Source organism: Pleuronectes platessa, chromosome 1 (assembly GCF_947347685.1).
Source record: "Pleuronectes platessa chromosome 1, fPlePla1.1, whole genome shotgun sequence".
Classification (NCBI taxonomy): domain Eukaryota; kingdom Metazoa; phylum Chordata; class Actinopteri; order Pleuronectiformes; family Pleuronectidae; genus Pleuronectes; species Pleuronectes platessa.
The window spans coordinates 8,209,766-8,224,409 of record NC_070626.1 but is presented as its reverse complement, the minus strand read 5'-3'; the positions used below and the strand labels follow the sequence as shown (position 1 = coordinate 8,224,409).

General features: G+C 39.9%; 1 protein-coding gene across 1 annotated transcript in view; it reads right to left on the bottom strand.

The window, feature by feature from the left end:
* The window catches only part of ntrk3b (neurotrophic tyrosine kinase, receptor, type 3b), a 167,064-nt gene that overhangs the window by 31,001 nt on the left and 121,419 nt on the right, over nt 1-14,644 (bottom strand). The window contains 1 exon segment of the mRNA XM_053428471.1: nt 11,462-11,650. Within this exon segment, the coding sequence (XP_053284446.1) occupies nt 11,462-11,650 (189 nt within the window).

Here is a 14,644-nt window from a genome sequence, read left to right as displayed (position 1 = left end):
CTGGTCATGATCTGAAGGCTAATCAATATGCAGCACCAGACATGTCATGGTAAAATACAAGTGAGAGTGTAAAATCATGAACAAAACATCAACAATTGTGTTTATCCATGAAAATGCTCTTTGACCGTTTGAATAACTCTCTGAGTATACAGTAAGTGAGATACAGCAGCTGGGAAGTGCTTAAAAAGCAGTTACAAAACATGTGATGTTGTCGAAGTGTAAAAAAAGTGTTTTATCTGACTCTAAAGCTGCTTCAGAGAGAATACTGGAAACAGTCGGGTTCATGCGGTTTCAAATCTCTGAAGTGCAAATGAAATGCAAGATAACACTGAACCTGCTGAGCTACAAATCTCTTATCTGGATTCCTTGGTTTTACTGTTGGCATTGAAACAACAAAGGGGCACACTTTCTAATGAGAACCGAATTGTAAAACCTCTATTTGTGAAAAGTCTCAGTGAGGACAATAAAACAACCAGCTGGGCAGAGTGAGAAAAACAATCCTCTGTCGCTCCATATATATTTCTTATTCTACTTTGTATTCACATTTTTTCTTATGAACTCACTCTGACAAGATAATTTACATATTGTAGAAATCTGACCATCGTTCACCCATCTTGTGGTTGCTAGCAATGCTTGTGACCACAGAACTAAAGCTTATTCTTTTATTGATAAGAAAAACTAGACTTCCAATCTTCCAAGTTGACCCCACTCATGACAGCAAGAGACAGAAGATAAAAGACCAACAGAGAGACAGACAGAGAAAGACAAAGATCCAGGGAAAAAGAGAAATAGTGAGACGAGGGAGTTTTGAGCCTGATCTGTGTCGGCGGTAAGGTTTTTACGTAAGATACCTGCCAGGCTCAGGAGGAAAGAGCTGAGGAGGTGTAGGAGCTGTTGACTTCTGAACAGAGCAGCTCCTCTGAACTGACTCTGAATCAAACAAGGCAGCTTGTAGGTTTACTATGAACACTGTACTGCTTCTAAATGTGCATGGGCGCGCGAACACACAGTTACAGTAGCTCTCTCTCTCTCTAAATGCTTAGCAACAGTATTCGGGTGAAGTGCTAAAATAATGCTTTGAATATGAAATTAAGTCATAAATTAGTAATTAAATTAAATGTAAACAATAACAATTTAATTTAAAGCAATAACTGAACAATTTATTTCTGTCTGTCTGTATGTATGCGGAACTTATATCTTGCAAACCTTTAGTGGCTTCAAGCTTAACATGTGTGTTGTAAATCGCCCAAGAAAGTATAATGCAGAGTTTGGTGCAATTTGGACATGCAACATGTTCAAAGGGCCAATATTTTACACCTTTCTGGGATTTAATTTGAGGTATTTCTACCCCTAAGATGGTATATCAGTGATTTAAAGTAAAAAAAAATGCTGCAGTGTGTATTTCCATGTCCGGCATGTGACCTGCAGACAGAACAGACTGTTTTCACCTGCCTCTTGAGCCCCTTTCCTGATTTGGGGACTCCACTTTGAGTGACACGCGACCAGGCCTATCACGTGTCTCATTCTGGCGTATTTACGATCGCTCTGGTAAACAAAGCTGAAAGTCACGTTGTTATGTTTGCAGCTGTAGAAGACCAGCCACATATTTACAGTCAGTTACAACAGGATGTTGAGCGACATGAACAAGTCTTCATTCACATCCTCGGATAAACTAACAGCTAATTTTTATTAATTATATTTCACCATTCACAGGTGAAAGTGTTGATCTCTGTCACGGCAACACCATTTATAAAATCACTTCCTCTTTAAAATGAATCCTCACAGGAAGGGCACACTGTTTGTTTTGTTGCTACAATGCTTTATATTGAGCTGAATTACAGAACCTTTATTTTGAAAAGTTGTAAACTTGGGTCTGAACATTGTATAGCTTTATGGTATATAGGGAAATCACTGAAGTGTCTGCAGACCTTAGACCTTGAACCTGAGGCTGTTGCATTTGTAGTCAATAGAAGGTCATCGCCAACCACAGCCTGAAACTCAGACATGGGTCGTCTTGCTTAAGCTTCTCCCAACATCCAATGATCTCTCTCTGCAGATGAAACTGTTAACTCACATCTGCAATTTAATTATGATCATTCGCTAAACCGTGTCACTTAGTTACTGTTGCCAGTGTAAACCTTTCTTTATGTTTAGCAAGCCATTAGGAGACTGAAAAGGTTTTTGTCTGAAATGTCAACCAGCCCCTAAAGATTTGATCCACTCCAGCTATATAGCTAATTAAGCTATAGTGTTAGATTCATGTGTTGAATGTAAATAGTGTCTTTGGACATTTCTTAATGTCTCCAGATGATTTGTTTTAGAATAAAGACCCCTGAAAGGCATCCCATCCATTACATGATGGCACACAAATCGTGCTAAACAACTGAGATTAAATTTGCATGTCACAGGAAAACACTCAGCAGTGAATGATCAATGTGAAAAACATTTAAATAAAGAAAAAGATTGTTCCTCTAATGCAGTGAAAAGCTAAAGCAAGTGATAATTGTGAATATGACAAGGAAAAGTGTACATTTTTGTTGTTGACACAACACATAACATATCATTTAGCTGATGCTTTTATCCAAAGCGACTTATAATAAGTGCGTCTAACCGTGAGGGTACAAACCTAAAGAAAGAATCATGTAGGTACATTAGCTTCAAAAAAGGCAAACTACAAAGTGCAATATATAAGTGCAACTTGATTTGGACCATCTTCTTAGCCAAGGTGTAGTCGGAAGAGATGTAACAATAACATTATATGTCATTGTTTGTAATTTCTCTCCATATGCCTCACTTTTACCAATATAAAATGAAATTACTGCTCCAACATGCAGAGATATCAAAAGCTACTGCACAATTTCCTCCTCCTCCAAGTCAAGAGTTAATTTATTTGAACTGCTTCCTGCTACTCCCTTGCCACCCGCTATTGTTATGCATTTTTTAAAGGAGTTGCTCTTTCTCCGCTGTAGTTTTTTATTTGTCTTATCCAAAAAGTAGAACCTCTGAAATGTTTCCTGATTCATAGACACAGATTACTGGTTGTGACAGCAGATTTACTACCTGACCAGAGAGTAAAGCAAAATATTTTTTCTCAGAGATTTCTGTCTTTGTTGGTAGCTCTTATCACACTGATGTTTGTTCAAGGGCTGATTCCTCTAACTTTGGCTTTAATTAGTTATTTGATGCTATACAAATGAGGTGAGATGCCATGATCGTGTGTACGTTTCCACTCTCCAATCATTATAGCACAGGTTTAACATAACAGCCCAAGATGGCAGCACCAGTTTATAAGATATTTTGACCTCACTTTTGTACAGTCAGGGGAAATTGGTTCAGGCGATTATAGATTTTTTTCTTTTTTTTCTTTCTTTAGAATCCACAAACCACCAATTTCAATGGTGTTTCCGCCAGATGGCATTTCTCCTCGCTGCTTCTGAAGTCAGTGTTGGAGATAAAGAATTGTCCCAGTTTTAAAGTAGATCAGAATATAAGTGTCTGTAGAAACTGGCAGCTGGTTTGCCGGGTGAAATTCCCAACAGGGACACGTTTACATCATTACTGTCAACTCCTCATCCGCTCAAAATGCTGGCGTTTTGAGACTTGAGAAAAACATCTTTAAGTCGCTTCACATACGTTTTAATTCAAAATATGTTTCGAATGACATTCTTGGGTCCAATGTCTCCTGCAGTTTCTCAGCAAAAAAGAGACATCATTTTTGACACCTCAAGTCTGAGGAGTTTCCTTAACCTAACTTCTATAACCTGCTGAAAATAAGTGAGAATAATATTTTTCTTCATCCCATACTTTGATTCTTGTCTCTGTACCCCCCCATCGTTTACGATCATTCAAGGATCAGGGTTGGCCTTACTGGCAGTTGCCTGTCACGCTGATGATCCAGCTACTGAGGCTTATTCTTTGGCTGCACCCGTCATTAAGCTTCTCTGGATGAGCTCGCTGGTGAAATGCCAAAAATGTAAAATTGTGAAGGTTGTCATCTGTCAGCAGGTAGACACTTACAAACTGGTTTAACCACATCACGCTGGAGCACAATCGATTTATTTTTATGACTTCTTCCTTAAAAGTTACTATTTTTTATCTAGACTTTTACTTTTCAGTAATGTGAGGTGTTCTATCATATTTTATCACCTTTATCAACATTTTCCCACCTCCATCTTTATGTAAATTAACCAAAAAGAAGCACTGCTACTTCACTATCTCAACAATTCACTCCTCTGCCTGTCAGGTTTGCCTTGGCCTCTCCATAGTCCACCTTCATTGGATGCTACATAAACTCTTTCTGAACTTTTACTCAGAGACTGGTCTTTTTAAGGCATCAGCAGTTACGGGCCATGATTTAGTTTTTTGCAGGTTTCATTTCCGTCAGAAAGGATTCAAACTCTGCCTCGACTCTAGGTGTCAAGGACTGTCAAGAAAAAGAAGAATTAAATGCCACAGAGGAGAATAAGTGATGAGCCAGTCAGGACTGCCTCGTGTTCAACAAGGGATGTACACTCTTCATCACCAGTGACACTGCTCTTCCTGTAAGACGAACATCACCGTCAGCCTAGCAGCTTTGTCACCACGTTTGGCAAATTTTCAAAAACCCATTTAGAGACTTTATTTAAAAAACGAGACTCTTGCATAAACAGGCTGATACATAGAGCTACATGGAAATGCAGTACATTACCTAGAACAATAGAAAAGCACCACACAGTGGTATACTGTTGTACAGATAGACCAAGACTGATGTCGATATAAATATGAAGCTATCCATCATTGCATATAGAGGTGTATATATAAATAAATCTCACTTGAAGGTGAACATAAATAATGGTGGTGGCATCTTACTTTAACACCTGCACCGCTGCAACATAATTTTACTCCTAGCCACGAATTATGACAAGAGAGTCCCTGTAGAACGACATGTTAAAATGCAGTCAGTGAGTGCAATTGTAATATATAATAAAACGTTTAACACTTATGATTTGCAAATCACCAAAGCTGCAAAATCCACAAGCATCTGATCCCTGAAATTCATGTACTCTCATTGTGTTTTCAGGCCAAAATTTCTGTTTTACAACTTCATAGGTTTCAGACTATAAATTAATCATGTAATAACATTTCTATCATGTACCATTGCATATCTTAAACCTAATGGTTGACTAAACATATTTCAGCTAATAGACTGCAGAACAGGTAAACAATGTTTGCATAAGTGTCCCCCTATCTAAAGCCAAGACAGTGGAAACCTGTTTAACTTTACTTTCTTTCCAGTTGATCTTTCTTCCGTTTTTCCTGGATGTAAATAATTCATTCCGATTTGTCTCATTTAGCTCCTGAATAACCACAGATCCCCTCGTTTTCACCACTTATTGGAGCACAGCAGCTATTATGGATCATGCCTGTCGATTGTGACAAGGTAAAGTTACGTTAACCTTCAGTTTCCTCTGCAGGTTGGACTCGGGCCGCATCCTGCAGCCTATTCACCCAGATTGGTGTGCTGAAAAGCCCTGAGATTAAATCTCTATCCTGCAGCTCAGCATCATTCACTTGTCCTCGCTCACCTGAGGACTCCACGCCAGCATGGAGCATTCTCCCTGGAGGCCGAGACACAACGCTACACCAAGATTTATTCAGCTAGTCAGGTCAGGCTTCTGGTAGAGCACAGATGTTGTTCAGGGCTTTCTTCTGTGTGTGTGTGTGTGTGTGTGTGTGTGTGTGTGTGTGTGTGTGTGTGTGTGTGTGTGTGTGTGTGCGTGCATTTCACCACAGCTACCTGCCAACTCTCTCTAGTGTGAGTATATGGGTGTTTATGTGTGTTTGACGTTGTGTTTCTCTCAGATTTATGTATGTTTGTGTACTTGTGGTTTTTCCTGACAGATTCCCTGTGTGTGTGTGGTGGGTCGATCGATGTGAGTCTCCTGGTCACCGAAAACATGTCTTGCAGGGTTGATACTTCAACAATAAGATGCTCAATGTTTAGTACCTTTGGACATGAAGTTATTCAATTTCAGCCATAAACTTTTTTCACTGCACCATTAGGTTAGTACTTATAAAATATTACCACTGCACTACTACCGCTACAACTTTTAATTAAAACCTATTAAACTCAAGCATCTATGAATGTTTAGGACTGATGACTAATCACACATTTCCTGATTAATGTTGCAAACACAAGAGAAACATACTGATTTTCAAAATGCACAGGTTTACAAACTAATTAGTTTATAATTATCTCTCCTCTGAGATATCTTAGTACATATCTAGGACTAACTAACATATGGAAAGGAAAGGTTAAAAGAAAATGTATTTAAAAAGAAATGTACTTAAACCCTTTGCCCGTCTACACAAAGAGCACCACAGGATGTTCCTAGTGAGGTGGGAGGCACTCATCCAGCAGCTAGTAGCATACAAAAGACTCTCTGCGATTAAATTCAGTGCAGCACAAGGGTTGTGTGTCATTCAGCATCATTGGGCAGCTGTGACATGAACACCAGGCTTTATAGTTGACTCTCAGTGGGTATCTTCTCCTAACCTGCTGCTGCTGGCTGACTGCCGGCCTGCGTCTCTGTAGCTGCCTGGCCTGCCTGAACACCCAGACCTGTGAGAACAGCCACCTATGGCCGGCTAAGACTGGTTTAGTCAGTCTGATTATGTTAGAAATGAAGACGTTACCTGCTACTATTGTCGTATATTCAGCTAATGGATCTTTCTAACATGGTTATAAACCATTATGAAATGTTACCATCTTAGGCGTGTTGATTCTGAAATTCTCAGGCTTTTTAAGTAATATTCCATATGTTTATGTTAGTTCTCTCCCTTCTTGGGATGATCTATGACATGTTAACGGATGGGTGAAGATTTAGCAGGTACCAAAACATGTCCATGTTTAGTCAGAAATGTGCGACGTCATTTTATCTCTATTTCCCAAGACCATTTCTAGCATTTACATATGTGACACAATATGTATTCCCAAAATGTTCAATACCAGACAAATAAATAAGACAAGAAATCAAGTAATGAAGTCAATTGTCGATTACATTACAAATTAATTTAATACATACAGAAAAAACTATTCTTCATTATGAAACAAAATGCATCATCTTTTCACCCCAGTCTATTTGTTTGTTTGTTATTACCTTGGAACTTTGTGGAAGGATGTGGTTTGAGTCAGGGAAGAACCCATTCAATGTTTGACTCTGAATCAACCTCTTTAAGGTGATGCTGGGTAAATAACACAAGCTTGTTAGCCAGCTTAGTTATAAAATGACTAGCTAAGGTTCAGTGGCATTTGCAACCTTATAAATCTGAATGAATTGTTAATTTGTGTTCCTGTATACTGTGTATCTAATGGTTAATGTGGTATTAGTTGCTAAGCTAGTTGAAGAGTAGCTGGAGAATGCGATTGGCTGAATGATGAGAGGGTGGAGATATGTGGCAAAACTGTCAAAAAAAAGTGCCTTAATGAAATCATTATTTCCTACTTTTTGTACCTTATTCATCCATCCATCATCCATCCATCCATCCATCATCAGCCCATTACTTCGAGGGTCATGTGAGGGCTGTAACCAATCCCAGCTGACACTGGGTTGACAAACAACCATTAACTTTAACTCCGACTGTTATTTAGAGTCTTCAGTTAAGTGCACTAAAATAGACATGGGGAGAACAGATATAAACTCAACACAGACAGGCAGTGTCTGGCCATGAGGTTCATGTGGGGCTTCTCCTTGCTGTGAGGCGACAGTGCACCCCTGTGCCGTCCTCATTAATTCCTCCCACGATTTAATCAAGTGGTTATTTATTTCATGAAGCCCTATTTACTTAATATGGAAGACTTAATGGGTCTATACCACAAAGCTTGCTGTTTATTTATATATATATAGAGTAAAGTAGTGATTGATTTCCTTTTGACAATAGTTGCTCCCTGGGCACAACCTCTGTGTTATTGCTGGATTAAAGTTTAAGCATTAAGTACACTTAAGCACTAAGTACTTTACACTTGCTACTCAGGGGAGGTTCTTTAAAAGTCTATGCTCCCAACACAAAATGGTTATATTTGACCTGTGAGAAGAGAGGCATGTTATCCAGCCTGAGCTTTTATCACAGAAACACTATAAATATATGTTTAAATAAATAAATACATTTATATTTTGACATAATTAATTCTGTGTAATTTTGTTTCATTCTGCTGTTATAAAACTGTCAAGTGGGTGCTCATTGATGAACTCCTCACTGTGGTGCAGACGTGTCAACACCCATGACAAAGTGTTATTTTAACATGCAACTCTCATGAAGAAATCCTTAACTCCAGTGTTCATGCTCGAACCAAATGGGTCATGTGTTCTTTTTCTTCATGTTACCATAATAAATCTCATGTTGGTATTTAAATACCAAGTGACATTGTTACATCCAGTTTTTCTGGAGGAGCCAAAAACAGAGTGATGGTTGAGTATTTTAATTGACTCTAGTTAGTTTTTAGCTTCTTGCCACTGCTCTGCTTTGCAAAGATTTGCAAACCAATTAAACGTGTTTGCAGAAGCAAACACTTTTTAATTTACTCTTTAATGAATTCAATTTTAGAACACATTGCTTTGTATGTGTGGATGAGTATTTGGAGCTCTTTTCTACTGAGTAGTTTCTGTTTAGCTTCTGGATTTTGGGCCGAGCTTAAAGAACCCATCTTGGACTTCTTCAGTTAGAAATTAAACTGTTTTTTTTTAATTCACAACTGTTTTGCCTTTGGGGGTGTTCTGTCTCAAACTACAATTCATGGAATCATTGCCTTGGAATACGATAACTTAACTGCCTTTCACTCAATCTGCTTTGCATTCCCACTCACTTGCTGAGCTTTCAAGCTACCAAATTGGTGACTCCTTGTCTCTGCTGGAGACATTTTAATCTTCAAAAACATCACCTTGAGCACAATTATGCTTCTGTTGCACTAAAAGCAGGGCGGAAAGAGAGTGGGTTTTGACCGAGCTGTGCCCACATGTGATATCCCTAATAACGTGGATATAATGAAAGGCTACGCGCTACACTCCGACATCAAAAGCTATTGTCTAATTTTGGCCAGTGGGATGTGACAAATCTGTAATTAAAAGAGCAAGCCACGATAAAACAAAGCCACTCGCTATGAGACGGCGGATCCTGCTAGATATGGATCTGTCATTAGGCTAAAGAATTGTCCTTTGCCTTTTCTGCCTTTATCTCCCTAATGCCACTACGTTTCCCGAGGATTGGCCTTTTTCTGCTCAGCTTAAAAAAAAAAAAAGAGCTGATCTCAACGAATGTCCTAATCAGCCACGGATCGTCTGTTTACCGCTGCAATAAGTCCAGGCCACTGGTCCATCCCCAAGATGAACCCATTGCATGCACGCCGTGTTTTTAAATTGGCATCAGAATGACAACTCTTTTGCTCTGCTGTAATGTCCTCAATCTGCCGAGCTTGTTTACAAATGCATGTTTACAGGTCTTCGGTTCAGCTGGAGGACAACTGCGATTGGTTGATTTTTATGTATTTTTATTTATTGTGCAGTGAGAAACTGACGGCAGCAATTCTGTTACTGTGCGCTCTGTTTCAGCTGACTACTAACTATTTAACCGAACAATACATACGGTATATATTTGGCAGGATTGACTTGAAGATCAAATACTCATGAATAATACATCTGGTGAGACATGCTGGGATCACTGGTGTGACTCATGCAGCAGGCGATTTCCAATCACATACAGCTGTTTTACCAGAAGCCAGCATGGCAGAAAGCAGCAGCAGACTGTTGGAGAGGGTTTCCATATGCACAGTACCCAACAGTAAGGAACACTTTAAATTCCCCAGAAGACCAGTGGTGGAAGCAGACTGGGAGCAACTTGAACTACCGATGTATGTGGGTAAGAATAAGTGTGTGCGTGTGTGTGTGTGCACCTACATGTTTGTGTGACATCCTGGAAGCACGCTGGATAAGAAGCTTTCAAGGAAATGAATGAATACATTATGGATTGGTGACAAACCATCAATAACGGGGCAGTGTGTGAGCTGGGTGAAGCTCTCTGGTTGACATGTGAAGCCGTAGAACAGAGAAGCTGAGAGGCCAGCCGGACAATGGGGACCCAGCGGGGCCCTGGGGCTACCCGAGGGAAATAGATTCTACCTTACAAGCCCCACTAACAGAATGCCTACATCCACATTCATGCACAGATTCATTTTCACTGTCGTACACCCACACACAGACTGTAGATATACACACATGGATACACACAGATTTTTCCTTTCCCTGTGTATGTGTGTGTGTGTCCTGAGGGGGAAGCATATATTCATATTCAGTGAACGATCGCAAGAGGCAGAAGGCGTTCAGAGCCATTTTGTTTTTCCAGCCCATGGCAGAAAGCAGTGGCCATTATGACCTTGTGATGAATTCAGGGTCGATTTCCTACAGCTTCTTTTTTCAGGCGTGCACTCTGAATTAAATCTAAAAAGAAACGACTAAAGGACTGGGGATGCTGACTCTATGCTGACTCTAAATTACAGGTTCACTGTGATCGGGAGAAAGTTTCATTTGTGCCCGTTGTCATTTATTCATTAGCTCACAATCAGATCTCCTGTGCAAGGCTTTAGACATTATAAATCAGTCACTGGCTCGCCATTAACAATTCATGCTATTCCTAATACATATGACTCGTCATTTATTTAACACCTCCAAATGGAATTTCCTTCCTCCTCATTGGCTCCGATTCACAAGTCAACTTATCCTAGTCTGACCAACGGCGATTTTGATAGTGAGCCAAGATGTAAACAATGCATTTCGAAGCTGATGGAGACCAGGGTACTCAGATCTTGTCTGCTGCCATTGGGACCGGAGGAGAGCGTTTCCCCCTGACTGAATCCAGTTGGGGAAACAGCTGGTGCCAGTTGTTTTCTGCTGATTCTCTTGGGCAGTTGATGTAATTGTGAGTAATTAGGCCTTAAAGTTGTCTTGTCTTTTCCCCAACAAGTGTCAAGTCCCGGGAGAGAGTGAGTGAGGTGAGGTGGAGGGTGAGCTGTCTGAACACCAGAGGGTTACTTTTGTCAACAGATGTAGATGAAAAGTCTGGAGCTGTGCCAGCATATGCAAACACCACATGATCACAATGGCTCTGTAGATGACAATATTGCCCCAAGGGCCCTGGCACTTCTTATTGTTAAAGATAAACAGCAGATTACAATGGAGATGAACCGGCTGGAATGAGCCACATAAAGACATGGTGATTGATATCTGGCTCTTCGCCCAGATGTTGCACTTTGCTCTGGAGGTTTGGGTTTCTAATGCGCCTTATGAACTTAAAATACCTAACCACATCAAGCTGGTCCAAGGGGCCCTTTGTATCTCTACCGAGGTGACACCAAAGAATGTGGGATGGTCAGCAGTAGACATGAGGAACACATTCACACAATGGACTGCTAACAAAGAGAAATGTTACTTACAGGTGGATGGCTTGTTACAGTTGTGTCCATGTCTGAAGTATTGAGGGTTCTCCACCACAGGGATACGAGTCATCCCTATAACAACTGCATCAGGACCAGCGTCCAGAGTACAGGGGGTAATAATCCCGTGGTTGACATGATGAAGAGGGCTGGCAGAGTCTTCCTCACCACTTATCACAGCTACTGGACCTGGAGGAATAGGAGACGAATGACACGTTACCAAACAGTTCAAAAGTGAAAATGTGGGGCTTCAGTTACAGATATATGACTTAGATGTAATATAATATTGACCAGTGATTGTTATGCTGCAAAGGAAAACATAATGTACTTGACTGAGTGAAATATTAATGCAAATGCATGCCCGTACATGGATATATTGTTAGCAGTCAGTCGTTGACCACATGATATTGATTTTTTCTTCTATTTCAAATGTTTTTTTTATCTTGTTTTGTATGGATTAGCTCAGCTCCTTTATGCCCCACTCTCTCTCAGCCTCTTCTCTCCGTGCACCCTCTGAATCCTAACATGATCGTGAGGAAGGTTTGTTGTTGGAAAAGATTCTCCCCTTGTTAATAGCTCCTAATGGCTGGCCTGTAATATTACAGGAGGATACAGTGTGGTTGAAAACATTACTAGTATTTTGAATGAGGAAACACTTGACCTGGGATTATTTCTGCATTCGTGATGACACACAAAGTGTAGCCATGGTTATCAACATATTTGGGAAAATATACAGCCTATATATGTTGCTTATACAGATTTTACTTTCTTGAGGGTTCACAATCAACAGATGTTTTCAACAGTAATGTTTCTTCGTACTAAAATTATAAATCTGCTAGAATTACATCCACCGAGGGGGTTATGTTTTCGTACCTCTACTTGTATTTGTTTGATTGTTTGTTTGTAACCAAGGTTACACAAAAAACATTTGAAGAGATTTTTACAAAACTTGGTGCAAGGATGTGGTATGGGTCAGGAGAGGACTCATTAAATGTTGGTGCAGATCCATATCAGGGGGCGGATCCAATAATATATTTATATAAGGATATATTACATTTCAGAGGATGTTTTTCAAAATATTCTAAGTTTACCCTGAAAATAATTTGTTATCATTCTGAAATAAATTAGCCATAATTAGGGGACTGATATCTATGAGTTTGTGTAATTAGGTGCAACTCAACTGCACTTTAGAGGACTGTTAAGCGTTGGCTGTGGTGTGAGCTCTACTGAGAGCCAATCAACTGGAAATCTGCTCCGCTTCAACAACACTAACAAACCTGAGTTCCACATATAGCTTTTACATCAGCTCAGAACCACCAAACCAACACACAAGAGTCTGTTTTGAACCTTGGTTTTCATTTCTCAAGTGTTTGGAAATGAGTTTGTCAAACGTGACCTCTCGCTCCACCATCATTTGGAAAACAATGATTTGTTTATTCATTATTCTGTTCATACAGCCATCTATCTGATCTCTGATGATATATGAACAGGAGCAGTTACCAACATCAATACATACTAATATATGTTCAAATCTTTATGAGCACAGCTGGTGCTGGAGCAGCAGGGCTGGCCACGCTGGATCAATTTATGGTGTCATACAACACAGACCTGACATGATCCAACATGATTTCTCGCCTTTAATCAAAATTCAAAGGCGAGATTTACTGGCGACAATGTGATCTCTGCTGTGGCAAAAGCAACACAGAGCAGTGACAACTGCAATCTTCCGGGGGGGGGACGAATCAGCAAGTGATGAGAAGTCAGCACTAGATGATTCAGTGGAGAACTGACAGCAAATGTGTTTACCCACTAAGTTGAGTCTCTTCCTCACCTTAAATAGAAAACAGTAATCAAGACCCAGTCATATCAAATTATACACCCTCAGCTGCAGAGGGGTGGAGCGGAGGCCTCCTCTGATGGAGCGAAACATGTGAGCAACGATTTATTCACAACATTGGCTCTTATACACACTTTCAATAGCTGAGCATCCACTTTATTGGGGAACCGAGCACAGGTCTTCACTGGGTGACTACCTGCTCAACCACCTGAGATGCAGTACAGCTCCAAATCTCCCATGATGCCTCTGACCCTCCACTGCACCGCAAAGGCTACACTCACATTACAACACTGCTTCAGACGTCAGAACCCTTGAAATAAAATCATTGCACGGAAGGGCATGATGAGTCATGGGTAAAAGTCTTTAAAAATCGAGAAAAGATAACCCAGAATGGATCCTATGTATTATGTGCTGCTTTTTAATTCAATATGAAATGGAATAAAAACCCATCTGATCAAACTCCAGTGGCAGATGGATGAGGCCTTTGGGAACGCCTGGCCTCGGCCCAAACCACAGCACTCAAAAGAACACATCTCTGTGGGAGATGGAGTTTTGCTGAAGTGTGAGGAGGAAAAAATGTAATTTTTGACTTGAGAGCATTTCTAAAAACTGCATTTATGTAACCTTTGTGATGAAAAGGCCCAACGGCCTCTGAGAGAGGTTTTATCATCTGAGATGTTGCTTATGGACTGAATGGAGCACTAGACATTACCCCCCCCCCCCCCCCCCCCCAAACATCTACCTCATTTCTCTCTATTAAACCAACTTTGATTTATTCAAGAGAAATGGGAAATGAAATGAGACTATTTTCTATGCTTTTCATGTCTGATCCCTTCACAACTTTTCTTTGTCCATGCAGAAGGAAAAATTAAATCAGACCTTGACTTAGCTTTAAACATTCTTGACCAAAAATTCTGTATTTATCAAATTATACAGTTTATAATATATGTGTGACACTAAATACAGACGTCTAGATCTACCTCAAATCAACTCTTAGCTATTAAACCCTTATAATCTCATTAAAAACTACTCAAGTAGTGAGTAACTTATTTAGAATGTACTCTGTTCAAACAGGATATTTAGAAGTACTAACAATTTAAAGTGCACATTAATTGTGTTAATAAATTGACATATTAAATACTAAATACATGTTGAGCACATTAGGTTTGACCATGCTCACCCCAACCGGTCAAGGCAGATGGCCGGCCCACATTGAGTTCTGCCAGAGGTTTCCCCAATTCTCCACAGTCGCCAAAGTGCTGCTCATTGTTGGAACTGTTGGGTTTCTCTATACATTTTATTTTCATTCATCTGTTTTTTACAATGTATTTTGAAAAGCACTTTGT